We start from the raw sequence: 27203 nt of genomic DNA, 5'->3' as shown, positions 1-27203 counted from the left end.
GCCTTAGCTTAAAAAAACTCATGTGTAATTAGTGAAATTTAAAACTCGATTTATCAAATTCTTTTCTAATAAATATTTAATTATAAATTTATATATATTATTATTTATTATTTATTATCTTCTTGATAAAATTGTATTGATATTATCATATATAATATTATTTATCATAAAAGCCGTGATAATCGTTGCTCCCTTCATTCCACCTAATGATTTATGTTTGGAAGTATGTCTCGGTACGCGTTGTAAAACTCATATAAAATATAATTATAATTTATTTTTAAATTGTTTTGTGGATAAAAGTCTAACTTTAGATTTTTTTTTATTAAGAAAAGTAAAATTTTAAAATAAATTATTCTCTCTATTTCTCTTAGTTGTTTATCTTTCGGGATGGGGATTGACACGCATTTTACAATTCCTATAAAATATAATTTCACAATTTATTTTAAATTTTTTCTTTTTGAATAAAAATCTGATGTTTAAATGTTAATATAAAAAAGGATAACTTTAAAATAAATTATGAAAACATATTTTATATGTACCTTAAAATGTATGTCGAACAATTAAAAAAATACGGTAAAAAAGGACCGGGGCGAGGAGAGCACAAAACAAGCTTATTGAGAAAAGAGAGTATTAGGAAATAATGACAAACAAAATTTTATGGAGAAAGAAAAGAATATGAGGAAATAGTAACTAAATATAGGTGAGTCTAAATTTTTTATGATGAATGTGGGGAAATATAGTGTTGAAATAGAATGAACATTCCATTTTTTGCTCCATTCCATTTTATCTAAGTGAACGTAATCCAGTTTTCATTCTCATAAGTCATAATTAGCAATTTTCACATTTTTTACACTTTAAACATATTTTTCATATTATCTTTTTACTAAAAAATTTTGAATTTAATATTATAATAATAATAAAGAACATAAATAAAATCATTATTGAAATTATCATCTATATAAATTTTCATTTAAAAATTAAATGGTTTATAAATATATATATATAAGGACTTCAGTTACACACTTCTACACATGCTCTCACAATTTTTGAAGGGAGCCGTTTGGCCAAGTTAAAAAAAAGTGACTTCTTGTTTAAAATAAAGAAGTGGGGTAGAATTGAAAAGTAAATAAGTCTGTAAAATGTTTGTAAAAAAAACAGAAATTATAATAGAAAATCTAACATTCTCAACTTCTTGCTTCTACTTTTTCACACAAACGGGTAAAAAAACAGAATCCATAAAGAACTTCTGCTTCTGGTTAGCAAACAGTCCCCAAATGATTCCACTCCCCGCGAGAAGCCGGTAACTAAAATACAAACGCCATCCCGGGCTGGGTCTGGTCATTATCATTATATAACTGATTTCATTTTTGTTAAAATTGAAAACCATATTTTTTAAATAAAAACCACCCACCAAATAACAAGACATGCTAAGTCTATTTAACATTAAATCGACAACGAAAACCAAACATTCATCGTACTTAATAATTTAATTTAAAAAGACAATAAATTTTAGATTAAAAATAACAGAACAACGCTCTAAGATCTAGAGCCCGTTTGGGTGAGTTTATGACGTAACGTGACTTATTTGGTAAGCTGAGAGTTTAAAATTTCTCGCTAATTTTTGAATTATTGATTACTTATGGGTTATTAAACATATAATAATAAAAATAAAAGTGATTTATGGATAATTTATTCCTTATTGAAAGTTTTATCAAAAACAAGTTTAAAAAAATTAGCCACTGAAAAAAGTATCTTAAACTAATTTCTAGTTATAAGTCAGTTTCCGGCCGACTTCCAATTTATTATACAAACAACATTTTTCAGCTTTGACAAACAGGCTTCTGATGACACCGCGTCGGATAGCCAGATTAGCCGTTACACCAGACAAATGGTAATCGTTGTTTAGTGTAATAAAAAAGTTTTTTCATCAGAACTAACAAAAAAGTAAAAAATAAATTGTTGTTAGATCGGCAGAGCTAACTAAAACTTTATCTATAAACATGGTAAGGCTCCCTCAGCCACACTAATATATTGTAACCAATTTGTCATGGTCTCCTCTTATGACCAGACACATGCCCTCCATTTATATATGTATACGAAGAGGAGTTTCTAGAATTATTTTTAATGATGAAGTTTAGGTAGTATTCAGTTAGAGTTAAGATAATATATTTAGAGTGAATTTTGGGTATTTTCTAAGAATTTTAAATTGTTTCTAAAATATTATAATATTTAATTAAGATTTTACATTATATTTTCAAATTTAACAACATTTGATTACGATTATTTAACGCTATCTTTTTTATATTCTATAAAAAGAGATATATATTTTATTAGTTTGTTTTTATGTAAGTAGAAACTTATCTTCATTATTATAAAATTCTAAAGAAGTTTATATACAAAAAATACATTACGGATGTTTAGCTGAGTTAATAAGTCCAACTTCTAAACTTATAAGTCAGAAAAACTTATTTGGGAGGCGTTTGGCTTAACTTAAAAGTGTGACTTATTGCTTAAAATAAAGAAGTGGATTATAATTGATAAGTGAACTTGACTTATAAGTTATTAAAAGTGTTTGGATAACTTTTTCTTATAAGTCAATTGAGTGTTTGGTAATTTAAATGTATAAATTTTTAAAAAAATCAAATTATTAAAAACTTTATTAATAAATAAAGTTTATTATATATTAAAATTTTTAAAACTTCATAATAAATGCAAATCAAGGGAAAAGCTCAAAAAAAGCTAGCATGTCTAGCTTCCAGCTTCTGGCTTAAAAACACAAAATAAGCACTTCTGCTTATTTTTGCCAAACACCACGTAAAAAGTAGAAGCTGCTTAAAGTGCTAAAAGAAGCTCAGAAGCACTTATAAGAAGTTTAGCCAAACACCCTATTGGACTTTATAAGTCAAATTTTGACTTATAAGTCACAATTTGATAAGCGGAAAAACCTATATTGTCAGTGATTTTTTTTTTTGTTAAAATTTAATTTTACAAATATGCGGAAGATACTTTAAAAGATAATTTATAACAATTTAATATTATATTAATAACTTTATACCCACTAAATTGTAAATATCAAAAAATTATTCAAACACATAAAATAGATAATACATCTCATTTATAAATAACAAACACCTCTTTTTAAATTAATAAATGTATCTTTGACAAATTAAATTTTAGATGTCTTACAAATTCTAATATTTTAGGGATGAGTCGGATTCGAACTCAGGTATTCACGTATAATAGATGATAAACCTATCATTTGTGTTTGTCGAGTTCAATACATATTTTCTAATAATGTTTTGAACATTCTTGATTAATCGTTTTATAAAGAATTCATCGCTATACAGTTTTTGACTAAGAAACTAAATTTATTCAGAAATTTTTCAACAAATCATGAATTGACCGCTCAACTAATTAGTTTAGGTTTTTATAACCATAAAAACCAAGTACAAATTAAAATACTTTCTACCCGAACATGTGTTTTAATAAATATATAAAAGAATCAGAGGGAGCGCTGAGCCTGACGTACAAGAATTCTATATTATATGTATATGCAGAAAAAGAAGAGCCAAATTGTGGAGAGAAGACTTGTTAAGTTATGGAGATTTGCTCCTTAAATCGCCTCTCTTTCCTCATCTTCATGCTTTTCATCTCTGCAGTAACATGGTATACTTTGAGTAAACCTGGCTACTTTGACTGCACCGGATCCAAGACACTCAGGTGCACCTTCTCGAGCCGCGAGCCCGCAGGCTCACGTCAATCAAACTCGAACCCGAACCGAAACCCGAACCAGAAATGGAAGGAGATCACCGATGCCATCCCACTCCACCCACTTGACCCACTCACTGTCCAGGAAATTAACGAGGTCAAAGCCATTTTGACCAAATACGAGCCTTTTTTAGCTTCTTTTCCAGCCATCCATTCTTTGTCTCTCGATGAGCCTGAAAAATCTCAAGTGGTGGCTTGGAAAAAAGGTGACCCACTTCCTGTTAGAAAAGCGAATGTTATTACAGTCTTGGACGGCCATACACATGTTGTCGTTGTGGACTTGGGCTTGGGCCGTGTCACGAGCCACGTTATGGACCCGTTCTCGGGCTATCCTGTCGTGACTCTCGATGATCTTGGGGCCGCATTGGTGGTCACGTATGGTAATGAGGCTTTTAAAAAGGCTATTGCGGCCCGTGGAGTTGAGATGGTGGACTTGTCTTGTATTACGCTTTCTCCTGGGTGGTTTGGGCCTGGTGAAGAGGGCCGGAGGATAACTAAAGTTGAGTGTTTTTCGAGTGAAGGTACGCCCAATTTTTACATGAGGCCCATTGAGGGGATCACGGTGATAGTGGACTTGGACAAGAAAGAGGTATTGAAGATAATTGATATCGATCGGGCCATACCGATACCCAAAGGAGAGAATACGGATTATAGGTATGTGGCGCAGGATCAGCCTGCGAATATGAGGCCCATCAATCCGATTTCCTTGGAGCAGCCCAATGGCCCAAGTTTTACTGTCCAGGATGGACATGTGGTTACATGGGCCAATTGGGTTTTTCATATTAAGGCCGATCAACGGGCTGGATTGGTAATTTCGCAGGCCAGGGTTCGAGACTCGGAGACGGGTGAGCCCAGGAGTGTGATGTACAAAGGCTTTGCTTCAGAGCTGTATGTGCCATACATGGACACAGATGAGGCCTGGTACTTTAGGACATATATGGATGCTGGTGAGTTTGGGCTGGGAGCAACGGCCATGGCACTTGTGCCACTAAATGATTGTCCAAGAAATGCGTATTATATGGATGGGCTTTTTGCAGCTGCGGATGGAAGCCCATTTATCCAGCCCAACATGATTTGTATTTTTGAGCGTTACGCGGGTGACATTGGATGGAGACATTCTGAGCTCCCTGTGAATGGTTTCCAGGTATGTTTCGAAAATAAAAGTTTAGTAGTCATTATATTTTGTGGCAATCGTTTCAAAACATAGTATGATAGTAGAATATATCGGGGGGAAAAAAATATTGGACGCGAAAAATCTTAAAATGAGGTAATATTTTGCCGAATGATACTGCAGCACCCTTTAAGTACGGGTGCTTTCTTTATGTTAGGGATCCAAACTCATATTTTATTATCATTAAGCTTTAAATTTCTAATTAGGAGAAACTGAGAAAAGGTCCTAGAAGTCACTATTTTAGATCGAATGGGTCTCAATGTCATTTTCTAGAAAAATGGCCCAACTGTCACTTCAAAACACGACTTGAAGTTGTGTTTTGATTTTTCTGACTAAAACACGACTTGAAGTTGCGTTTTGAACAGGAAACACGACTTGAAGTTGCGTTTTGAACAGGAAACACGACTTGAAGTTGCGTTTTGAGCTGAAAATACGACTTCAAGTTGCGTTTTTGTTAACAAAACATGAAGTTTTATTTTGAAGTGACAATTGAGGCCATTTTTTCAGAAAATGACAATAGAGACCTTTTGCTGTTAAAATGTGACACTTGAGGCCAATACCCGGAGAAACTTGGGAGCCGGCGGACTTAGACTAAGTCTTGGTGATCTCGTAAAATAAATTTAATAATGTTCTTAGAGGTCATTTGTTAAATCTGAACAATTATTTCTGGATGAGTTGAATTTCTGTATGACGTGAATTTCTGAATGAACACAATATTCTTGTTTGTTATTATTTTTTCTAATTTATCTGGATGACCAGCTTAACACAATATTCTTGTTTGTTACTATTTTTTCTAATTTATCTGGATAACCAGCTTATAATACAGAAATACTTTTAAATGTATTATTTTATCAAACAATTGTTGTTATGTATTTTTTAAAATATTTCTATTTAATCTGGGTTGAAATATAAATATAATATATATTTTTAAAATAATTTTAAATATTATATCGAATATTACTCATTAATTTGGGTTGAAATTTAATTATTATAGTTGAAAGTGATAATCAAACTATAAATATTCATATATTATTATCATTATTATATTTAAATATATTATTATTATATTTTAATATATATCATGTTGCATAATTAATATTATTTTATAAAATAAATTTTAGCCGGTTTATATTTATAAATAAATTATATTTTTATCAACCATATGCTTATATTTTATTATTATATTCTTCTCTCTCTATATATATATTGTGTTAAATAATTGATTTTCATTTTAATATTTAATAATATAATTCATACTTTAAGTATTTAATTTTAAACTACAAATATTATAAATTTTTTTAATAACTTAGCTCATTAACATACATTGAAAGATAAAAAATTTTCAATATTCAAATATATAAAATTATTATATATAAACATATATATATAATAATTTAAAAAGATTAAATATAAAATATTATTGTTATTTCTTTTTATCTTGGAGGAGAGGGGTTAACCTAGCTGAATGACCAACCAACCCATTAATCCTGTCATTCACCTGTTATCAAATGACCCCTTAGTCATTATTATCTCATATATTCAAGTGTATTTTTTTAATACTTATGCATTTTAGTCTTGTTTGGCGCACAGTTTGAAATTTAATTTTGGTTACTCCTTAATACAGAACAGAGAATCTAGGCCCAAAGTAACTCTAGTTGCTCGCATGATAGCATCAGTAGGAAATTACGACTACATTTTTGACTGGGAGTTTCAGACAGATGGTTTGATTCGTGTTAAGGTAATGCCGGTCCTCTTGATTATGTCCTTAAAAATTATATGGTTAATAGCTGTTCTGATAGTTAAAGAGGATCGTAAACATGCTTAAATAGGTAGGACTATCAGGAATGCTAATGGTGAAGGGAACTAAACACGAAAATGTTGATCAAGTGTACGAAAACAATGAGTTGAATGGTCCATTGGTGTCTGAAAATGCGATTGGTGTCGTGCATGATCACTTCATTACCTTTCACCTTGACATGGATATCGACGGTACTAATAACTCATTTGCTAAGGTGAATTTAGTTAAAGAGGAAACTTTGGCTGGAAAATCTCCGAGGAGAAGTATTTTGAAGCCTCATAGGAAAATTGTGAAAACAGAAGACGAAGCGCAGATTAAGCTTAAGATCTATGATCCATCTGAATTTCATGTAATAAATCCTTCGAGGAGGTCTAGATTGGGAAATCCCTCAGGGTACAAAATTGTTCCTGGTGGCATTGCTGCTAGCTTGCTTGATCTTGATGATCCTCCACAACTGAGGGCCGCTTTTACTAATAATCAGGTAACACTCTGATTCTAACTTTAATTTCTTTGAATAGTCAATTGTATAATTTAAATACTCGCACACTTGTGGCCACGTTGAGACTCAAACGTTCAACATCTTGTTGCCAAATAGAAGAGGGAATTGCCATTCTAGAGAAGAATTTGAATGTTGCTATACAACTAATTTCATCAGTTTTTTCGGATTAGCTATGAAGCAAAATCTAACAAATATCTATGCCACAGATATGGGTCACGCGATACAATCAGTCTGAGCAATGGGCTGGTGGACTCTTAGTCTATCAAAGTAAGGGAGATGATGGTCTTGCTGTGTGGTCTGCTAGGTATATATATGCAGATCTTATACTGTTTTTTTCTAGTGCTATTGTCCTATAGTATATAAAGTGAGAATACCGTCTAACTTATATAGTACTTTATATAAACCATGAACAGGAATCGCTCAATTGAGAACAAGGATGTTGTTTTGTGGTACACACTTGGATTCCATCATGTGCCATGCCAAGAAGATTTTCCGGTGATGCCAACTGTAACATCAAGCTTTGATCTAAAGCCGGTTAACTTCTTTGAAAGCAATCCAATTCTTAGGGCCATGCCCAACTTCGAAAAGGATCTGCCAGTTTGTGGCCCAGGTAGCTTATATCAGTAAGAACTCACTATACAGGTATTAGCATAATTATGAGTTTAATCTTTAGATCAGCAGAGACGATTTTACTTGTTCTTGCTTTTGTAATATGCCAACTTGTCACATATCTTCTTGATAATAAAAGAAACTTGGAAATATATATTTTTGTCTTTAGACTTTATTTGTCTGGTGAAGTGATCTGAAGGAGTGGTAGAGTTACTCATTCTATTTGAATATTCTTGCGAGAACCCTACAGTTTAAACATATATTTTTGTCATCTGATATTTAGAATTGGCTGTCACTCTTAACAAAAAACGACACCATGATATTTGCGCAGAACATCTGCTAAACAATGAACAGTTTTTTTTATTTGGCTGAAATTTCTTGCACTGGCTCAAATCATTAACTTTCTTTTGTAAGAGAGGATAGGGGTATTTGCCAAGATATAAGTTAAGAATGCTTGCATTGTGGTTTTGGCCAAATATAAATGTTGCAGCGTCGCATCATCGATCTGGTACCAAAAGTTTTTTTATTCATTGTCAATTTTTACATAAAAGTTCTGTTATTATCCACAAATGCCACCACAATATATTACTTTGGATCTCTAATATATACTGAACTTTGTGCAACACTTGTAGTAGTATTTTTTTAATCTGAATTCTGAAGTACTTGTTGCATTCACAGATCCATGTCCATATGTGTGTATATCACATTAATATTTATAGACATCAGAGAACAGATTATTACTTAAGTTGCTTTTGCTTTAATCAAATGAGAATAGTGAAGCCAAAGAGTTGTCCGGGATCCAAAAAACATGTAAAAAAAAAATTTACAAGAAAGACCTTGAAGCCGAGAATTAATATATTTCCTTCTGCATATTAGAATATTACAGGAAACTTTCATTATTATTCGTAGTCTTGACTTTGATAAACAACAGCTTATAAGAAATAACTCGATGCTCTGACTATAACAGCCCTTACAAGTTACACCTTACTGATAGAGCTCAGGATTGGATAATCTTGGTGTTGGAATAAGAACAAGAGGTACTTTCTTCTTCAACACAATCCCAAACTTCTCTGACAAATCTAATTTCTGTCCCTCGGGGAGTTTCCAGTCAAATGAATGCAGCAGGGATGCAAGTGAAAACAAGAACATGTTTTCAGCCATAGCAATCCCTGCACAAATTCTTCGTCCAGACCCGAAGGGGAAGTACTTGAAATCCTTGCCACTATAATCCCATTGACCATCCAAGAATCTCTCTGGGATAAATTCCAGTGGATTTTCCCAGATGCTAGGATCACGGTGTATTGACCATACATTTATGAAAACACGAGACCCTTTGGGAACTGTGTAGCCACCAACAACACATGTCTCACTTGGACAGTGAGGCACCAAGAGTGGCAAAATAGGATGTAACCTCAGAATCTCTTTCATAACAGCATATAAATAAGGTAGCTTGGAAAGGTGGGATTCTTCTACCATCTTATTTTTCCCCACTGCAATATCCAGCTCTTCTTGCACTCTTTGAATTATTTGTGGTTTGTTCATCAATTCAGCCAAGGCAAACTCCAATGAATTAGAAGTTGTATCAGTCCCCCCAGTCACCATATCCTGTTCCAACACTTGTAAGATATACTCAAACTAAATCCTGAATTTACCAATAGAGCACATATAGCTCTAATATTACAGTAGATACTAATCATAAACTTTAGCTAATTATATTATTCAATTTTAAGCTCCCAGTTCAGTAACGAGTGAAAGGCTACTCAGTAGTTATGATCACTGGGAATTGCTTATACTATTAACAGTTAAGGCTTAAAGACATTTTATATGTCAATACTTTAGGCGTATGCCTGAGTAAAAGATAATCCGAAGAATCACAATACTATTTAAATGATATCAAAAAAAGAGGCGAAGGCATAATCCATGTATTAAAATGATATCCTGATATATGAAAAAGAGTTAGTAGATAAGCACATACCATGAGCAGGGCTTTGAGGTGGGTCATTGTAAGTGGCATTTTTGCTTCTTTATCATCTCTTAACTTTAACAAAAACTGTAGAAAATCCTTGCTACCTTCTTGTTCATCAATTTCTTTCCTTTGTTTGATAGCAGTCTCAAAAATATCATCAAATTTTTTTGCCAACACCTTCATCTTTTTACGAACCCCTTGAAGATCAAACCGAGCTAGACCTGGGTAGAAATCAGATATATTAGGCATTCCCAAGAGTTGAGTTATCCCATTTACCACAAGCCTTAACTCTGTTCCAAGCCCAGCCCTGTCATCTCCCTTGACTGTACCACCCCACATCATATTAGTAACTACATTCATAGTAGTCAAAAACATCTGTTCACCTATGTCAACTGGCAACCCAACCCGACTGTAGAAATACCCCATAGTCTGTCTGATCTCCCTCCGTCTAAGTTCATAAAAAGAGTCTAATGTACTTTTGCTAAGCATCTCACTCACACACACCCTCCGCAACATTCGCCACTTAGGCCCGTATGGTGTCCACACGATATCCTTGCCACCATAAGTGGCCTCCTCGCCTGCAGCTGGAACATCACGATTAGCGAAGATTGTGTCGTGGTGTTTGAGCACTTCACTTGCCAACACAGGCGAGTTGATCACAATGCCAACCTTATGGCCTAGCCAGAGCGTCACAATTGGACCATAAGTCTTACCAAGTGTTGTAAAATACGTGTGAAGGTCAGGGTCAAGGGACAGGAGGTTACCAACTAAAGGCAAGCTTTTAGGGCCTGGTGGCAATGGCGGGCTTATCTTTTTTGTCTTAATGGATATCAAAGTAATCAATGAAATGACTAGCAGGACCGTGACTGTTACCGTAAGCGCATAGGTGAAGTCACTCGTGTTGAACATAAGCAACCACCTTGACCATGCATCAGACATATTGGTTTGTGTTTGGTTATAGAGATTAGCTGGAGAGACTGATGTCAAATTATGGAGACAAACACCACTTATATAATGTAGAGTGCAGACAATTTGGCGCCACAAGTAAAACACCTAAAAGACTTGTTCAAATGTTATTATCCATGACACTTGGCTCTCAAAAGAAGACTTCTCATCCACAAAGATCAAATTTTACCACACTGACCTCGGGCATATCTTTCCAATTATTTTGGGGGGGACTACATATTATTTGAACTTTATGCAAGAAGTTGAAAATTTAAAGCAGTTCTTGTCCTTATTCTATAAGGAAATTATCACTTTATTTAGGTTACAAAATTGCTGAAGCTAAAAAAAATCCATCTTACTAAAAAAGAACTTTTACTTTATCAAGACATTCATCATACTAATATTTAATACAACTATGTCTTCTTTAAGCTTCATTTCTCTCTGCTAGTAATTCTGATAATTCATCTATTATTAGAGTAGTTATTTAGTTTACAATGTTAGGGACAGAGGAACATATCCCCTGGTTAAGTTATTTTAAGTAGAATCAATTTAACACTATACCTCTCTCAAAATAAATAAATAAATAATTTAACACTATACCTGCTGGTTAGCAGATTTTAGAACCTCGGGCAATAAAAATTTCATATTTTCTTTGATATTTGCTTTGTCATAGTAATCCCAACACAAATTCTCCATCCAGATCCAAATGGAATTAACTAATTTTTTTGCCACTGTAATCCAATTTATCATCCAAAAATCTCTCAGGATAAAGTCCAGAGGGCTTTCCCAAGTGCTAGGATCCCGGTGCAGAGATTATTTACCATTTGACAACTGCACAATAAAAGTGAGGACGCGAAAAATGTGTTTCTAATGAGAGAGTTAATATAGATTAAAAGTCTATCATAAAACTTGTATGTTCCTTAAGTTGTTCTTTGAAGAACTTGGAACTAGGTTAAAATTACGCTTACTTGCAGAAATTTTAATATTTGCATATCAATGTTTCTACCAAAGTCGAACCTTCACTATCTTAGGATATTCATCTATTAGATATTTAGTATACAATGTTAGGGACACAGGAATTTGTCCCTAGTTAACTTATTCCAAGTAAAAATGAGAACGGTTATTTTCTTTTTTGCTAATTAATATTAAGTGATTTTTTACATGAACAGGTTATTTATTTTAAGTTTTGACTAGGAAAAAGTAACAACATGAATTATGGACTATCCTGTTCACTGGTAGAGCTCAAGTTTGGATAGTTTTGGTGTTGGAATAGCAACAAGAGGAATTCTTTTCTTTAACACAATCCCGAACTTCTCAGATAAATCAATTTTCATTCCTTGCGGGAGGTTCCAGTTAAACGAATGCACTAGTGATGCAAGGGAAAGCAAGAACATCCTTTCAGCCATAGTAATCCCAGCACAAATTCTCCGTCCTGATCCAAATGGTAAATAACTAAAATTTTTGCCACTGTGATCCCATTTATCATCTAAAAATCTCTCAGGATCAAATTCCAGAGGTCTTTCCCAAATGCTAGGATCCCGGTGTATAGACCATACGTTTATAAAAACACGGGCTCCTTTTGGAATTGTGTAGCCGCCAACAACACTTGTCTCAGTAGGACAACGAGGCACCATGAGCGGTATAGGAGCGTGTAACCTAAGAGTCTCTTTCATAACTGCATATAAGTAAGGTAGTTTGTGAATATGAGATTCTTCTACCATGTCATCGTCTCCAACTACAGTCTGCAATTCTTCTTGAACTTTCTGCATTAGTTGTGGTTTGTTTATCAACTCAGCCAACGCAAACTCCATTGTGTTCGAGGTTGACTCACTTCCACCAACCACCATATCCTGTTCCAAGATCTTGTCAGATTTATACATTAGCATACATAAATAAGGTGTCACTGTGACTTTTTTTTCCCAGTGTTTCTTTGTTTGTAGATTGTGTAAACTTTACATGGTCAAAAAGAAAAAGGAGATTAGCAGATTACCATGAGCAAGGCCTTAATATGGGTCATGGTAAAAGGAATTTTCGCATCTGGATCACTTTTAAACTTCAACAAACACTCCATAAAATCCCTAATCCCTTCCTGTCCTGTTTTCTGCTTTTCACTGATAACAGTCTCAAAGATATCGTCAAACCTCTTTACCAAGTCTTTCATCTTCTTCTGGATCCCTTGAAAATCGTATCTAGCAAGACCAGGATGAAAATCCGATACATTAGGCATTCCCAACAGCTGAGTGATTTCATTAACCACTTGCCTAAACTTTGTTCCAATCACAACCCTTTCTTCTCCCTTAACTGTACTACCCCACATCATGTTAGTAATAACATTTATTATCGTCAAGAACATGTGCTCACCTACATTAACTGGTGAACCTATTTGGCTGTATATATACTGAACAGTCCGTCGGATCTCTCTCCTTCTCAGACTATAAACAGAGTCTAATGCAGTGTTACTTAGCATCTCATGCACACAAACCTTCCTCAACATTCGCCACTCAGGCCCGTATGGTGTCCACACAATGTCCGTGCCACCATACGAGGCCTCAAATCCTGCAGCTGTAACCTCGCGGTTAATAAAGTTGATTTCTTGTTCTTTAAACACTTCACATGCCAAGGAAGGGGAGGTGATCACAATACATGCCTTTCGGCCTAGCTGAAGTTTCATGACTGGACCATAGGTTTTAGCCAGATTCGCGAAACATATGTGGAGGTTGTCCGCGTCAAGAGACAAGAAGTTTCCAACTAGCGGCAAGCCTCTAGGGCCTGGTGGTAATGGATGGCTAGTCTTCTTCGACTTAATGAATACTGCAAACCATGAAATGAATACAAGTATAGTCATTAGTATGCATGCACGAATGTTCGTGTTGCCAAAATTCCCCAACCATAACCATGCATCAGATACATTGATTAGGTTTTCTTGATACATTTGATTAAGGATATAGTAGAATAATAGAGAGGTGTAGATGAAAAATCAAATTGAGGATGTTGATGAGAGATGTGTATCTGGTATAGAGAGACGAGAGTATATATAGACTTGGAAAGTAGCTGTAGCAGAGTGGTGGAAATACACGCTACAATAATAAAAGATAAGCAGTTGCAACCGTATAGATTGTTAGTAATATTAGCACTATAATACTAATATCATAATACAAATCAGTTTGAGTGTACAACTATAATACTGCATACTATAGATGATTGTAATGACATTCTAGTTTCTTTTAAGTTTTCATTTGAGCCCGGTGGTAAACCAGTGTCGGAATCAGGGAGGGGTAAGTTGAACCTTGAATACATAGTGATTTATATTATGAATCTTGTCATGAAAACTCAGTAGTATATCTTCTGAACCCCGGCTAATTTTGAATTATCAATGAAGCTTCTATCAGCTAATATTTAGTTTCTGCAACTGGTGGTAGAAAATGCAGTCAGAAATAATATGCTAACTTTTTTGATGCAAATCTCTGGTTAGAAAGATCGTTAAGACCAGAAGTACCCTTTGCCTTTCTTGTTCCACTGTGTTGGCCTTGTATGCTACTTTCCTACTGTCTTAGCATTTCATGGTATATTATGCAGATAAATTTGAAAGAATATCATTTCGGCTTACCTCAAGTGATTCAAAACTTCTACTAATACTTAAAAAATTACAGTGATTGTGACCGAATAGGACTTTGGATAAACAACTTCTAGTTGGCGATGATTAATAAGGCTGCTTAATGTACGTATAACGTATAAGCCTATAATTAATCAGGTTTAGCAGACAACCTGCAACACAGTGATCAAACAAAGTGTTCTGCAAAATTGGAGAATTGCAGCAAGTTAGACAACTGTGTTGAAACGTTATATAACAAGCCTATAATTGGACAGAAAGCATTACCTGCTTATTAGAATATGCAAGTCTGCTGAAAGTATGCCTTTGATATTTTAGATTATCTGAAGAATTGGTCAGTATGGACTAAATCTTTAGAAAGGTTAGTTTTGAATTATGGCAGATTTTTAGGTATATTTAATATTAGCATACACCTCACATACATAATGCATATACTGCAATCTATGATCTGTGTTGTTCTTGTTCTATTGGGATCTCTCTCGCTCCCATAGTCCTGTTATAAAAGGTCGAGGGTTAATGAGTGTACTTAATTAAAAAAAATAAAAATCTGAAGAATCCAGATATTGTAATGTAACTCACAAACATTACTACACCTAACATCTATAAGACTATAACAACAATGTTTATAGAAGTAGCCATTTAGCTTCTTTTAAAAAAATTTACAAGTCAACGTGGTTGATGGTTTGGTTTGAGCGGTTTTGGAGGTATAAAACCAAACCAAAACGCAAATTTCAGTTTTGAATATCTTGAAACCAAATCTAAACCGAATGCTAAAAACCAATCCAAACCGAAATGATTCTTCACGGATTAGTTCGGTTCGGTTTCGGTTTAATACCATTATAATTTTTTTAATTATATTTTCTTACTAAACTAAAATAAGTAATTTTAGGTGTTACCCTTATTTGCCTCTTAACAAAACATATAAATTAAAAAAAAACGATATTTGTATAACTATGCAATATATATAATTTTAGGTGTTACCCTTGTTTGTTGTTATGAACATAAATAACTCATTTAAATGAAAAAAATAAATTATTTATTTAAAAGAACTATTGAGTATTAACTAGTTTTAATAAATAAGGATGAAGATAAAAACGGGGAATGATTTTCAAATATAGAAACAACTACACTAGTGGAAGGCACATAAATATCTAAATTAAATTATAAATATTTACATATAATATATGTATTAACAGTTCGGTTCAATTATTTCCGTCGAAACCAAACTAAACAATTAAAAGACCAAAAATTTCGGTTTGAACGGTTTGAATCGACAGGATTCGATCGGTTTTAGATAATTATGTTCATTCCTGGCCATGGCGATTACATCTAAAGTGCCACCATAAGTGATGATTGTTCATGACACTCACCTCATCACGCCAGTATGTGAGTAAAGTTCAGTTGACGATCAGGAAACCGTGAGAAGAAAATGTTCTGCACTTTAACACAGATTGCAAAATGCAGAGCAATAGGTAATTACATAGCAAACATAGAAAAGGTGGAACATGACTATTGATATCTATGGACAGTTGCCTATAATAATCATAAGAAAACACAGACATATAACAGAACATAATAAAATCAATCGTTACTTAAGTTAGGTTTGCTTGAATTAAATGAGATAGGTGGATACCAAGGGTTGTCCAAGATCCAGGCAAGATGGTAAGAGGACCTCGAAGCAAATAAATATTATATTTTCTTCTGCACGTATATTTCAGAAGATTTCACGAATTTACATCATTATTCCTAATTTTAATTTTGATAAAGCTGCAAAAGCGCACAACATATAATTTGATGCTCACAATATATCATAACTCTGAATGAACGTGACAGTCCACTTCAATATGTTTAGTTTTTCCATGAAGAACTGGATTAGCTACAATAGCAATAGCAGTTTATTGTCACGCTGCAGAATGGTAGGAGGTAGATGTTTGAGTCCCATGTCCTTCAAAGCCATGGCTCTATATTCAGCCTCTGCATTTAATCTCATACACTGACTAATTCTTGGATTGAGTTTCCCACCAGAATACAGAAACCAGTAGTGGATCTCCTAGTGACAGGGCAACTGGTCCGGCCACTGTCATAATTTCTTTCACTAGCTCAAATAATTAACTTTCTTTTGTACGATAGCCGAAAGGAGAGGGGGTATTTGCCAAATAATTAGCTCAAATAAATTTTGTTCTTCATATTAGAATATTACAGGAATTTTTCATTATTAATCATCGGTTTCACTTTGATAAACAACAGCTTATAAGAAATAACTCAATGCTCTAAATATATCAACCCTTACTTACTGATAGAGCTCAGGATTGGATAATCTTGGCGTTGGAATAAGAACAAGAGGTACTTTCTTCTTCAACACAATCCCAAACCTCTCTGACAAATCTAACTTCTGTCCTTCGGGGAGCTTCCAGTCAAATGAATGCAGCAGGGATGCAAGTGAAAACAAGAACATGTTTTCAGCCATAGCAATCCCTGCACAAATTCTTCGTCCAGAACCGAATGGGAAGTACTTGAAATCTTTGCCACTATAATCCCATTGACCATCCAAAAATCTCTCTGGGATAAATTCCAGTGGCTTTTCCCAAATGCTAGGATCACGGTGTATTGACCATACATTTATGAAAACACGAGACCCTTTGGGAACTGTGTAGCCACCAACAACACATGTCTCACTTGGACAGTGAGGCACCAAGAGTGGCAAAATAGGATGTAATCTCAGAACCTCTTTCATAACAGCATATAAATAAGGTAGCTTGGGAAGTTGAGATTCTTCTACCATGTTATTTCTCCCCACTACAATATCCAGCTCTTCTTGCACTTTTTGAATTATTTGTGGTTTGTTCATCATTTCAGCCAAGGCAAACTCCAATGAGTTAGAAGTTGTATCAGTCCCCCCGGTCACCATATCCTGTTTCAACACTCGTAAGATATACTCGGACTAAATCTTGACTATACTAATGGAGCACATATAGCTCTAATATCACATCAGATACTTGGTTTAATCATAAACTTCAGCTAATTATATCATTCAAATTCAAGCTCGTAGTTAAGTAATGAGTGAAATCCTGATATATGTAAAAGAGTTAGTAGATAAGCACATACCATGAGCAGGGCTTTGAGTTCGGTCATTGTAAGTGGCATTTTTGCTTCTTGATCATCTTTTAACTTTAACAAAAACTGTAAAAAATCCTTGCTACCCTCTTGTGCTTTCATTTCCTGCCTCCGTTTGATTGCAGTCTCAAAAATATCATCAAATTGTTTTGCCAACACCTTCATCTTTTTACGAACCCCTTGAAGATCAAACCGAGCTAGACCTGGGTAGAAATCAGATATATTAGGCATCCCCAACAGCTGAATCATCCCATTTACCACAAGCCTTAACTCTGTTCCAAGCCGAGCCCTGTCATGCCCCTTGACTGTACCACCCCACATCATACTAGTAACTACATTCATAGTAGTCAAAAACATCTGTTCACCTATATCAACTGGCAACCCAACCCGACTGTAGAAATACCCCATAGTCTGTCTGATCTCCCTTCGTCTAAGTTCATGAAAAGAGTCTAATGTACTTTTGCTAAGCATCTCAATCACAGACACCCTCCTCAACATTCGCCACTTAGGCCCGTATGGTGTCCACACGATATCCTTGCCACCATAAACCTCATTGGCTGCAGCTGGGACATCACGATTAGCGAAGATTGTGTCCTGGTGTTTGAGCACTTCACTTGCCAACACAGGCGAGTTGATCACGATGCCAACCTTATGGCCTAGCCAGAGCGTCACAATTGGACCATAAGTCTTACCAAGGGTTGTAAAATATATGTGGAGGTCAGGGTCAAGGGAAAGGAGGTTACCAACTAAAGGCAAGCTTTTGGGGCCTGGTGGCAATGGTGGGCTTATCTTTTTTGTCTTGGTAGATATCAAAATAATTAATGAAATGACTAGCAGGACCGTGGCTGTTACTGTAATCGCATAGGCGAAGTCACTCGTTTTGAACATAAGCAACCACCATGACCATGCATCAGACATAGTGGTTTGTGTTTTCTGAAATATTTGGTTATAGAGATTAGCTGAAGAGACTGATGTAAGATTATGGGGCCAAACGCCTAAAAGACTTCTTCAAATGGTATTATCCATATAACTTGGCTCTGAAAAGAAGACTTAAATGCTCATCCACAAAGATCAACTTTTAACACACTAACCTCAGACATATCTTTCCAATTTTCTGGGGGGGGGGGGGGCTACATATTATTTTGAACTTTATGCAAGAAGTTAAAACATTAAAGCAGTTCTTGTTCTTATTTAATAAGGAAATTATCACTTTGTTTAGGTTACAAAATTGCAGAAACTAGAAAAAATAGTATAGGATATATTTACTAAAAATGAACGTTTACTTTCTTAAGACATTCATCTGTTAGTTATTTACTTACTGATATTTAATACAAGTCTGTCTTCTTGAAGTTTCATTTATTAGTTATTTAGTTTACAATGTTAGGGACACAGGAACATATTCCCTGGTTAATTTATTTTAAGTAAAACAATTTAACACTATACCTCTTTCAAAATAAATAAATAAACAAATTTAACACTATTCCTGCTGGTAGCAGATTTAAGAACCTTGGGCAATAAAAATTTCACATTTTCTTTAATATTTGCTTTGTCGTAGTAATCCCAGCACAAATTCTCCGTCCATTCCAAATGGGATTAACTAGATTTTTTGCCACTGTAATCCAATTTATCATCCAAAAATCTCAGGAATAAATTCCAGAGGGCTTTCCCAATTGCTAGGATCCCGGTGTAGAGATTATTTTTATTCCAAGTAAAAACGATAATGGTGATTTCCTTTATTTTTGGCTAATTATATAAAGTGATTTGTACAAGAAAAGGTTATTTGTTTCAGGTTTTGACTAGGAAATAGGAAGAGCATGATGCATGGACTATCCTGTTTACTGGTAGAGCTCAAGTTTGGATAGTTTTGGTGTTGGAATAGCAACAAGAGGTATTTTTTTCTTCAACACAATCCCGAACTTCTCAGATAAATCAATTTTCATTCCTTCCGGGAGGTTCCAGTTAAACGAATGCACTAGTGATGCAAGCGAAAGCAAGAACATCCTTTCAGCCATAGTAATCCCAGCACAAATTCTCCGTCCTGATCCAAATGGGAAGTAACTAAAATTTTTGCCACTGTGATCCCATTTATCATTCAAAAATCTCTCAGGATCGAATTCCAGAGGTCTTTCCCATATGCTAGGATCCCGGTGTATAGACCATACGTTTATAAAAACACGGGCTCCTTTTGGAACTGTGTAGCCACCAACAACACTCGTCTCAGTAGGACAACGAGGCACCATGAGCGGTATAACAGCATGTAGCCTAAGAGTCTCTTTCATAACTGCATATAAGTAAGGTAGTCTGTGGCATCGTCTCCAACTACACTCTGCAACTCTTCTTGAACTTTTTGCATTACTTGTGGTTTGTTTATCAACTCAGCCAACGCAAACTCCATTGTGTTCGAGGTTGTCTCACTTCCACCAACCACCATATCCTGTTCCAAGATCTTGTCAGATTTATAAAATAGCGTAGATATATAAATATTTCTGTTTTAAAAGCAAAAGGAGATTAGCAGATACCATGAGCAAGGCCTTAATATGGGTCATGGTAAAAGGAACTTTCGTGTCTGGATCACTTTTTAACTTCAACAAACACTCCATAAAATCCTTAATCCCTTCTTGTCCTTCCAATTTCTGCCTTTCACTGATGACGGTTTCAAAGATATCATCAAACCTCTTTATCAAGCCACTCATCTTCTTCTGGATCCCTTGAAGATCATATGTAGCCAGACCAGGATAAAAATCCGATACATTAGGCCTCCCCAACAGCTCAGCAATTTCATTAACCACTTGCCTAAACTTTGTTCCAAGCACAGCCCTTTCTTCTCCCTTAACTGTACTACCCCACATCATGTTAGTAATCACATTCATAATTGTCAAAAACATCTGTTCACCTACATTAACTGGTGAACCGATTTGGCTGTATATGTACTGAACCGTCTGTCTGATCTCCCTTCTTCTTAGACCATAAACAGAGTCTAGTGTACTGTTACTCAGCATCTCATGCACACAAACCTTCCTCAACATTCGCCATTCAGGCCCGTATGGTGTCCACACAATGTCCGTACCACCATACGAGCCCTCAATGCCCGCTGCTGTGACATCACGGTTAATAAAGTTGATTTCTTGCTCCTTAAACACTTCGCGTGCCAAGGAAGGTGAACTGACCACGATACATACCTTTCGGCCTAGCTGAAGTTTCATGATTGGACCATAGGTCTTGGCTAGATTCGCAAAATATGTGTGGAGGTTGTCAGGGTCGATAGACAGGAGGTTTCCAACCAGCGGCAAGCCTCTGGGGCCTGGTGGTAATGGAGGGCTAGTCTTTTTCAAATTGATGAAAACTGCGAACCATGAAATCACAAGAAGGGTGGTTATTAGTATGCATGCATGAATGTTCATGTTGCGAAAATTTCCCCACCATAACCATGCATCAGACAGGTTGATTAGTTGTTCCTGAAACATTTGATTAAGGAGGTTTATTCGGTTAATCGAAGAATATATCAAGCCGGAGATGATATACTCAAACTGAGGATGTTTGTACTAGTGATGTGTACGAGTATCTGGTACAGAGAGTATATATAGACTTGGAAAGTAGTTGTGCCATAGTTGTGGAAGTTGCCTGCTAGGCCGCTACAATAATCCTCGTTCTGTCCCACTCATTTCTATAGGTTTTCTTTTCGCTGCGCTGCACACACTTTAATGCTCCTATAAAGTAAAGCTCTATAATTTATATTTAAAATTTTCTTTTTCTGAATAAATTTTTAACCGCGTCCCCGTTTCCCAGTGTATACAATTAAGAGGGAAATATAACTATCAGCAATCGCAATCAGATTCTTATTGATAAGAGTATAAATCAGTTTAATTATAATAACGTATTTTATAAGTCGTTTGATTGCATTGACATTATAATTTTTGTCCACTTCAGCTTTTGATTTCAGCACAGTGGTGGACCAGTGGCGGAACTAAGGAGGTACAGACCCAAATTGAAGTCTCTCCCAGGAAAATCAGTGAAATTTTAAGTCATGACACTAGGCTATTCATGAGTCGAGCCGAGCTCAATTTTTTCTTTCCGAAGAGCTAAACTGAGCCGAGTTTTTTTATCGCATGAACGCGAGCTCAAATTCCTTAAAAAATTGAGCCTTAGTCGAGCTCTTACCAAACACTAGCGAGTTGAGCAAAAGTCGAGTTTATTCATGAACATCTCATTAATAATATAATATGACTCTATAAATAAAAATATAAGCCCAATTAACCCAACTATAAATCAATTTCAATTCAAATTGCAACATCAAACATCAATAAATCTACGAAAGGATTCACGATTCGTATATTAAAGTGTAACATATTAAAAAGATTAGGATATATGCAACTTTTTTCGATTTTAAAGTCCAAGATGAGCTCAATCACAATTGTAAATGCTCGGCTCGAGATTGTTTGTTTAACGAATAACTTTTTATGTTTGAATTTGAGCTCGAGTTTCAAACAACCAAGCTAAGCCAAGTCTTAACAACCAGAACTCAAGATTGTTTGCAAACATGTCGATTCATGAAAAAACTTAAATACGTGTCTCGTCGTAAAAACTAAGTAGTATTTCTACTCAACCCCGCCTTATTGGTATCTTCTGATTTGCAGTATCATCTATATAAGAAATACGCCTTGCTTCTCCTTGTTCCACTGTGTTATAGTATTCTATGCAGATAAATTTCGAAGAAGATAATTTGGGCTAACCTTAAGTGATGAAAAATTCTACTACTTAGAAGCTTAACTGTCAAACTGTGACCTTGACCGACTTGGGCTTAACAAGTTGCAGTTGGCTATGATCAAATAAGGCTGCTTAACGTACGTTCACACAACTCAAGTCATGAGTGTGGAATTTCTTAGCAATTGACACTGTGATCAAACAAGTGTTTCACCGTGAAATGATCCGGGTGATATACGGGATCCTCAAGTATCAGATCATATCATTTTTAGCTTGTTTAGATTTGAGTCCGGAATCATTTTATTGGGAATAAACCCATCATCCGGTATCGTATTTTTTATTTTTTAACCGGATAGTTTATGATCCATTGAATATGAGCCGGATATGATCCACTAACATTAAATATCATTATTATTTCAATTATTTCAGTAATTACCGTTTAGTCTAAATAAACAGAATATAATAAAATAAAACAAATTTAAATTAAAACTTACAATTATATGTAGGTATATATAATTTATTAAGTATATATGAAGATAATAAGCAATATCACATTGAATAAATCATATTATATAAAGATTTAAACTTAAATAAGATATTAAAATTTTATAAAATGATGACTATTTCCTGACAAATTAAATTTTGTTATTCTATATATATATATATATATATATATATATATAGAGTTGGGCTCAATGGAGACCAAAAACTTTGGAGTCATTAGAGACTACAAGATCTACCGTTAAATAATATAGCAATTAATGGACATGATTAAATATTCTTTATCCTGCATTTCTTGTCCTGCATCTCTAGTAATGTAATATTAATAATTTACACTATTCTTGTTCCGCATTTCTAGTAATGTATTATTAATATTCTTGTCCTGCATTTCTTGTTTTAGTTTTAATTCAAAACTATCTTCGTAATTTATACTATTTTTGTCCTGCATTTCTAGTAATGTAATATTAATAATTTGTCCCGCATATTTGTGATAAATCTAAATGTTATTTTGTCTTGCAACAAATTCAATTCGTTGCAGGACAATGACAATGAGTTCAGTGACAATCATAGCAGTGTCCAGCTACATCTTTGTTTTGTATGCAATTATTATTTTTATTTGTTAGGATTTCGGTGATTGAACACCAATATTATGGAATTATTATTTTATGTTATGCAAAATTTAGAAGTACTGCTTGTTGTTCATCGATTTAGAAGTGCAGGACATGATAGGGAGAGAAAACAAACGTGCAGGACAAAATATATGCATTCGTTGGATGTTTAATAATTGGATGGCCAGGATTAGGTCTCTGCAGTCTCCAAATAATCCAGTCTCCATAGAACTTTCTTCTATATATATATATATATATATATATATATATTAAATGTACACGAAAATTACACGACACATTTCGAAACAGATACGGGTTTGAGATTGGATACAAGAATCCTTGACAAGAAGGGTTATGAATTTTACGTTAAATATACGAAACACGGAAATACAGAAAAGCATGCGATACTATTGACTGGTCTAATTGTATCACACAAACATCACACTTCTTGCTGTCTCATAGTCATATGCATACTCATTCATTTGCACCTGACCTGGCCCTTCCGCGACTAACGTGGTATCAACGTGTGCTTCGCTGGGGTCGTTGGAGGATGAGATAGTTCCGATCTCAACTCTAATACAAGTCTTGGGTACTATTGAGTATTGACAGTACTTTCTCGTTACAAACGTTAGCTTTATTCTTGGCAAAAAAAAAAAAAAAAAAAATTAGCTTTATAGAATCAAAATTTATTCTTGCTGAATAACACCCTATCCTCTCAAAACTCGTAGTACTCTAATACGAGGTTTGTTAGAGTTAAGTTGAAAGTTCTAGGGCTTGCATCTTTACAGGGTAAATTAATGATTATAGATTAAGTCGACGCCTGTTTTTAAATTACAAATTTTATCTTCTGCTAATCCGAAAGGATTTTGAAAGATTTACAAAGTTACAAAAGATTGTAAATTGCAATTTTGTTTGGTTCAGTTTCTGCAGAAAATACTTGAATTTTCTTTTCCAACTCTGGCGACATATCTGCACGATGATTTCTTAAACGACCCCACGTTGCAAAATTTTGAACATATGTTCAATTTTTCCATCTTCATCTGAAGAAACCAAAGACCTCTTGTTCTAGCGGTATCTCTCTCGCTCCCGTTAATAGAGGTTTTACGCACAGTTACCAATTATCATAGAAGAACGCGGACATTTAACAGAAAATACGTACAATTAATCATTACTTGGGTTACGTTTGCTTGAATGGAATGAGATAGGTGAAGGCCAAGGGTTGCCTGAGGTCCAGGCAAGACGGGAAAAGGACCTAAAGCAAATAACATGCAGGCATATATTTTATTGAGTATTTCAGGATATTACAGGGAATTTTACATTGATTTTAACTTTGATAAATCTGCAAAAGCGTTCAAATTTTGATGCTCAGAAGATATCATCATGCCTTAGTTACTGGTAGAGCTCAGGATTTGATAATCTCGGAGTTGGAATGAGCACAAGAGGTACTTGCTTCTTCAACACAAGTCCAAGCGTTTCTGACAAATCTAATTTCTGTCCCTCAGGGAGCTTCCAATCGAAGGAATGAAGCAGCGACGCAAGTGAGAACAAGAACATCTTTTCAGCCATAGCAACCCCTACACAAATTCTTCTTCCTGACCCGAATGGGAAGTATTTAAGATCTTGGCCAGTATAATCCCATGAACCATCCAAAAATCTCTCTGGGATAAATTCCAGGGGGTTTTCCCAAATGCTGGGATCCCTGTGTATCAACCAAATATTTACAAAAACACGAGACCCTTTGGGGATCGTGTACCCCCCAACAACACATGTCTCACTTGGACAGTGAGGTACCATGAGTGGCAAAACAGGATGTAATCTCAGATTCTCTTTCATAACAGCATATAAGTAAGGTAGCTTGGGAAGATGAGACTCTTCGACAACGTTGTCTTTTCCCACTACACTGTCTAACTCCTCTTGCAGTTTTTGCATTATTTGCGGTTTGTTCATCATCTCAGCCAAGGCAAACTCCACTGAGTTCGAAGTTGGATCACTCCCACCAATCAACATATTCTGTTAAAAGACCTTGTTAGTGGTGATCAAGGCATAATCTTGTGTGTGCAATTAAAAGACGAAAGAGTTAAGAACATACCATGAGCAAGGACTTAAGACGGGTCATGCTTAAAGGCTCTTTTGCATCTTGAGTATCTTTTAACTTCAATAGAAACTGCAGAAAATCCTTACGACTTTCTTTTCCATCCATCTCTTGCCTTTTCTTGATCACAGTTTCCAAGATATTATCAAATTTCTTCGCCAATACCTTCATCTTTTTCCGGACTCCCTGAAGGTCAAATCGGGCCAGACCAGGGTAAAAATCGGATACATTAGGCTTACCCAACAGCTGGGTCATCTCACTCACCATTAGCCGAACCTTGGTTCCAAGCCCAGCCCTGTCTTCCCCCTTGACTGTGCCACCCCACATCATATTAGTAATCACATTCATTAAAGTCACGAACATCTGCTCACCGACATCAACTGGCAACCCTTTCTGGCTGTACAAGTGCCCAATAGTCTCTCGAATCTCCTTTCTTCTAAAACCATGAACAGCGTCCAGTGCAGTCTTGCTGAGCATCTCACTCGCAGCCACCCTCCTCAACATTCGCCACTTTGACCCGTAGGGCGTCGACACAATATCCTTGCCACCATAAGTGGACTCAAAGCCTGCAACTGGAATATCGTGATTAGCAAAAGTGGTGTCATGGTCCTTAAGCACCTCGCGTGCTATTACAGGCGAGTTGATCACGATGCCAACCTTATGGCCTAACCACAGTGTCACAATCGGACCATAAGTCTTACCAAGGCTGGCAAAATAGGTGTGCAGGTTAGGATCAAGAGACAAGAGGTTCCCAACTAAAGGAAAGCTTCTAGGACCTGGTGGCAATGGGGGGCTAATTTTTTTCGACTTCAAAAAAATCCAAGAAAATAATGAAAACACAAGCAGGACAGTGACTGTGACTGCAACTGCATAGGCCGAGTCGTTTGTGTGGATCAGAAGCCACAACCATGACCAAGTATCAAAGATCACAGCTTGTATATCCTTGATCATTTGGTAATGAATTTCTTGTTAATAATTGCAGAACAACAATGGTAATAAAGAAATGTGCTTGTAACAGGTGAGGGTATAAAAGAGAGAAAAGCCGAAGAAATTGTATAATGCAGACAAAGCAAGAATTTTTTTTTCATGATTGCTAAATGCAGTAAAATTTTACTTGGTGCAGTAATCAGAGATTACAATTATATTCTTCAGTTAATACTCTTTAAATTACTGTGCATGCTTAATTTTTTGTGTACCGCATTCAATACACTCATTCATGGGCCATTTCTTTTCAGTTTATAATGCGTTTAACGAGATTGAGTCCAAAAATTTAGCTTACGAAAGCTTCGTATTCTTATAACGATTGGGAAAAAGACTGATTTAATCATTTTCGTGAATTAACTGTGTTCATTCTTGACCAGTACAATATTTATTATAAAAATATTTATTGTTATTATTTTGACATATTCTTCTATACTCCCTCCGTCCCAATGAATTGTATACAGTTTCCTTTTTGGGACGTCCCATCAATTGTATACATTCCAAAAGTAGTAAACTTTTATAATATAAAACATCATTACACCAACTACTTTCTTCCACTATCTCCATTCTATAATAATATAAACACTATTACACCCACTACTTTCCTCCACTATCTCAAATTTATTATTAAATATAAATGGGTCCCACCACTATACCCAATTTTCATCCAACTTTACTCATTTCTTACTCAGTTTCTTGGTCTCCGTGTCCCAGCCATTTGTATACAAATGACTGGGACGGAGGGAGTATTATATATTTATTATAAATTTTTATTTTGTATGACATAAACATATAAGTTTACAAAAATTTAAAAGAGTCCTATATTCATAATTTAAATAT

The 27203-nt window shown here is 35.1% G+C and overlaps 5 protein-coding genes and 1 pseudogene across 5 annotated transcripts; 1 reads left to right on the top strand and 5 right to left on the bottom strand.

Moving 5' to 3' along the window:
* Positions 1 to 3460: 3460 nt before the first annotated feature.
* Positions 3461 to 8013, top strand: LOC108223494 (amine oxidase [copper-containing] gamma 1). The gene is made up of 5 exons (XM_017397829.2): positions 3461 to 4912; positions 6564 to 6677; positions 6769 to 7218; positions 7443 to 7540; positions 7650 to 8013. Exons 1-5 carry the CDS (start codon positions 3599 to 3601, stop codon positions 7861 to 7863), a joined length of 2190 nt encoding a protein of 729 aa, XP_017253318.1. The 5' UTR covers positions 3461 to 3598; the 3' UTR covers positions 7864 to 8013.
* Positions 8014 to 8667: 654 nt separating this feature from the next.
* Positions 8668 to 10843, bottom strand: LOC108211945 (flavonoid 3'-monooxygenase CYP75B137). The gene is made up of 2 exons (XM_017383670.2): positions 9821 to 10843; positions 8668 to 9450 (listed from the first exon to the last, which is right to left on the bottom strand). Exons 1-2 carry the CDS (start codon positions 10748 to 10750, stop codon positions 8830 to 8832), a joined length of 1551 nt encoding a protein of 516 aa, XP_017239159.1. The 5' UTR covers positions 10751 to 10843; the 3' UTR covers positions 8668 to 8829.
* Positions 10844 to 11861: 1018 nt separating this feature from the next.
* On the bottom strand, positions 11862 to 13790 carry LOC108198954 (flavonoid 3'-monooxygenase CYP75B137). Its single transcript, XM_017366730.2, has 2 exons — positions 12747 to 13790; positions 11862 to 12606 (listed from the first exon to the last, which is right to left on the bottom strand). The coding sequence occupies exons 1-2, from the start codon at positions 13686 to 13688 to the stop codon at positions 11986 to 11988; spliced, it is 1563 nt and encodes a 520-aa protein (XP_017222219.1). The 5' UTR covers positions 13689 to 13790; the 3' UTR covers positions 11862 to 11985.
* A 2736-nt stretch (positions 13791 to 16526) lies between these two features.
* LOC108211802 (flavonoid 3'-monooxygenase CYP75B137) lies at positions 16527 to 18532 on the bottom strand. The gene is made up of 2 exons (XM_017383496.2): positions 17472 to 18532; positions 16527 to 17277 (listed from the first exon to the last, which is right to left on the bottom strand). Exons 1-2 carry the CDS (start codon positions 18396 to 18398, stop codon positions 16657 to 16659), a joined length of 1548 nt encoding a protein of 515 aa, XP_017238985.1. The 5' UTR covers positions 18399 to 18532; the 3' UTR covers positions 16527 to 16656.
* Positions 18533 to 18995: 463 nt separating this feature from the next.
* LOC108197687 (flavonoid 3'-monooxygenase CYP75B137-like) lies at positions 18996 to 21071 on the bottom strand (annotated as a pseudogene).
* A 3475-nt stretch (positions 21072 to 24546) lies between these two features.
* On the bottom strand, positions 24547 to 26333 carry LOC108216907 (flavonoid 3'-monooxygenase CYP75B137). The gene is made up of 2 exons (XM_017389771.2): positions 25380 to 26333; positions 24547 to 25300 (listed from the first exon to the last, which is right to left on the bottom strand). The coding sequence occupies exons 1-2, from the start codon at positions 26331 to 26333 to the stop codon at positions 24680 to 24682; spliced, it is 1575 nt and encodes a 524-aa protein (XP_017245260.1). The 3' UTR covers positions 24547 to 24679.
* Positions 26334 to 27203: the final 870 nt, after the last annotated feature.

Source organism: Daucus carota, chromosome 1 (genome assembly GCF_001625215.2).
Source record: "Daucus carota subsp. sativus chromosome 1, DH1 v3.0, whole genome shotgun sequence".
Taxonomy (NCBI): Eukaryota; Viridiplantae; Streptophyta; class Magnoliopsida; order Apiales; family Apiaceae; genus Daucus; species Daucus carota.
This window is presented reverse-complemented; position numbering and strand designations above follow the sequence as displayed.

Excerpts from the sequence above, each read along its gene's own strand:
- LOC108223494 (XM_017397829.2), top strand. The coding sequence starts at position 3,599 with ATGGAGATTTGCTCCTTAAATCGCCTCTCTTTCCTCATCTTCATGCTT. Across the intron at positions 6,678-6,768 it reads ATGGTTTGATTCGTGTTAAG|GTAGGACTATCAGGAATGCT; the intron begins GTAATGCCGGTC and ends ATGCTTAAATAG. Across the intron at positions 7,219-7,442 it reads CCGCTTTTACTAATAATCAG|ATATGGGTCACGCGATACAA; the intron begins GTAACACTCTGA and ends TCTATGCCACAG.
- LOC108211945 (XM_017383670.2), bottom strand. The coding sequence starts at position 10,750 with ATGTCTGATGCATGGTCAAGGTGGTTGCTTATGTTCAACACGAGTGAC. Across the intron at positions 9,451-9,820 it reads ACCTCAAAGCCCTGCTCATG|GATATGGTGACTGGGGGGAC; the intron begins GTATGTGCTTAT and ends GTGTTGGAACAG.
- LOC108198954 (XM_017366730.2), bottom strand. The coding sequence starts at position 13,688 with ATGTATCAAGAAAACCTAATCAATGTATCTGATGCATGGTTATGGTTG. Across the intron at positions 12,607-12,746 it reads ATATTAAGGCCTTGCTCATG|GATATGGTGGTTGGTGGAAG; the intron begins GTAATCTGCTAA and ends ATCTTGGAACAG.
- LOC108211802 (XM_017383496.2), bottom strand. The coding sequence starts at position 18,398 with ATGTCTGATGCATGGTCATGGTGGTTGCTTATGTTCAAAACGAGTGAC. Across the intron at positions 17,278-17,471 it reads AACTCAAAGCCCTGCTCATG|GATATGGTGACCGGGGGGAC; the intron begins GTATGTGCTTAT and ends GTGTTGAAACAG.
- LOC108216907 (XM_017389771.2), bottom strand. The coding sequence starts at position 26,333 with ATGATCAAGGATATACAAGCTGTGATCTTTGATACTTGGTCATGGTTG. Across the intron at positions 25,301-25,379 it reads GTCTTAAGTCCTTGCTCATG|AATATGTTGATTGGTGGGAG; the intron begins GTATGTTCTTAA and ends GTCTTTTAACAG.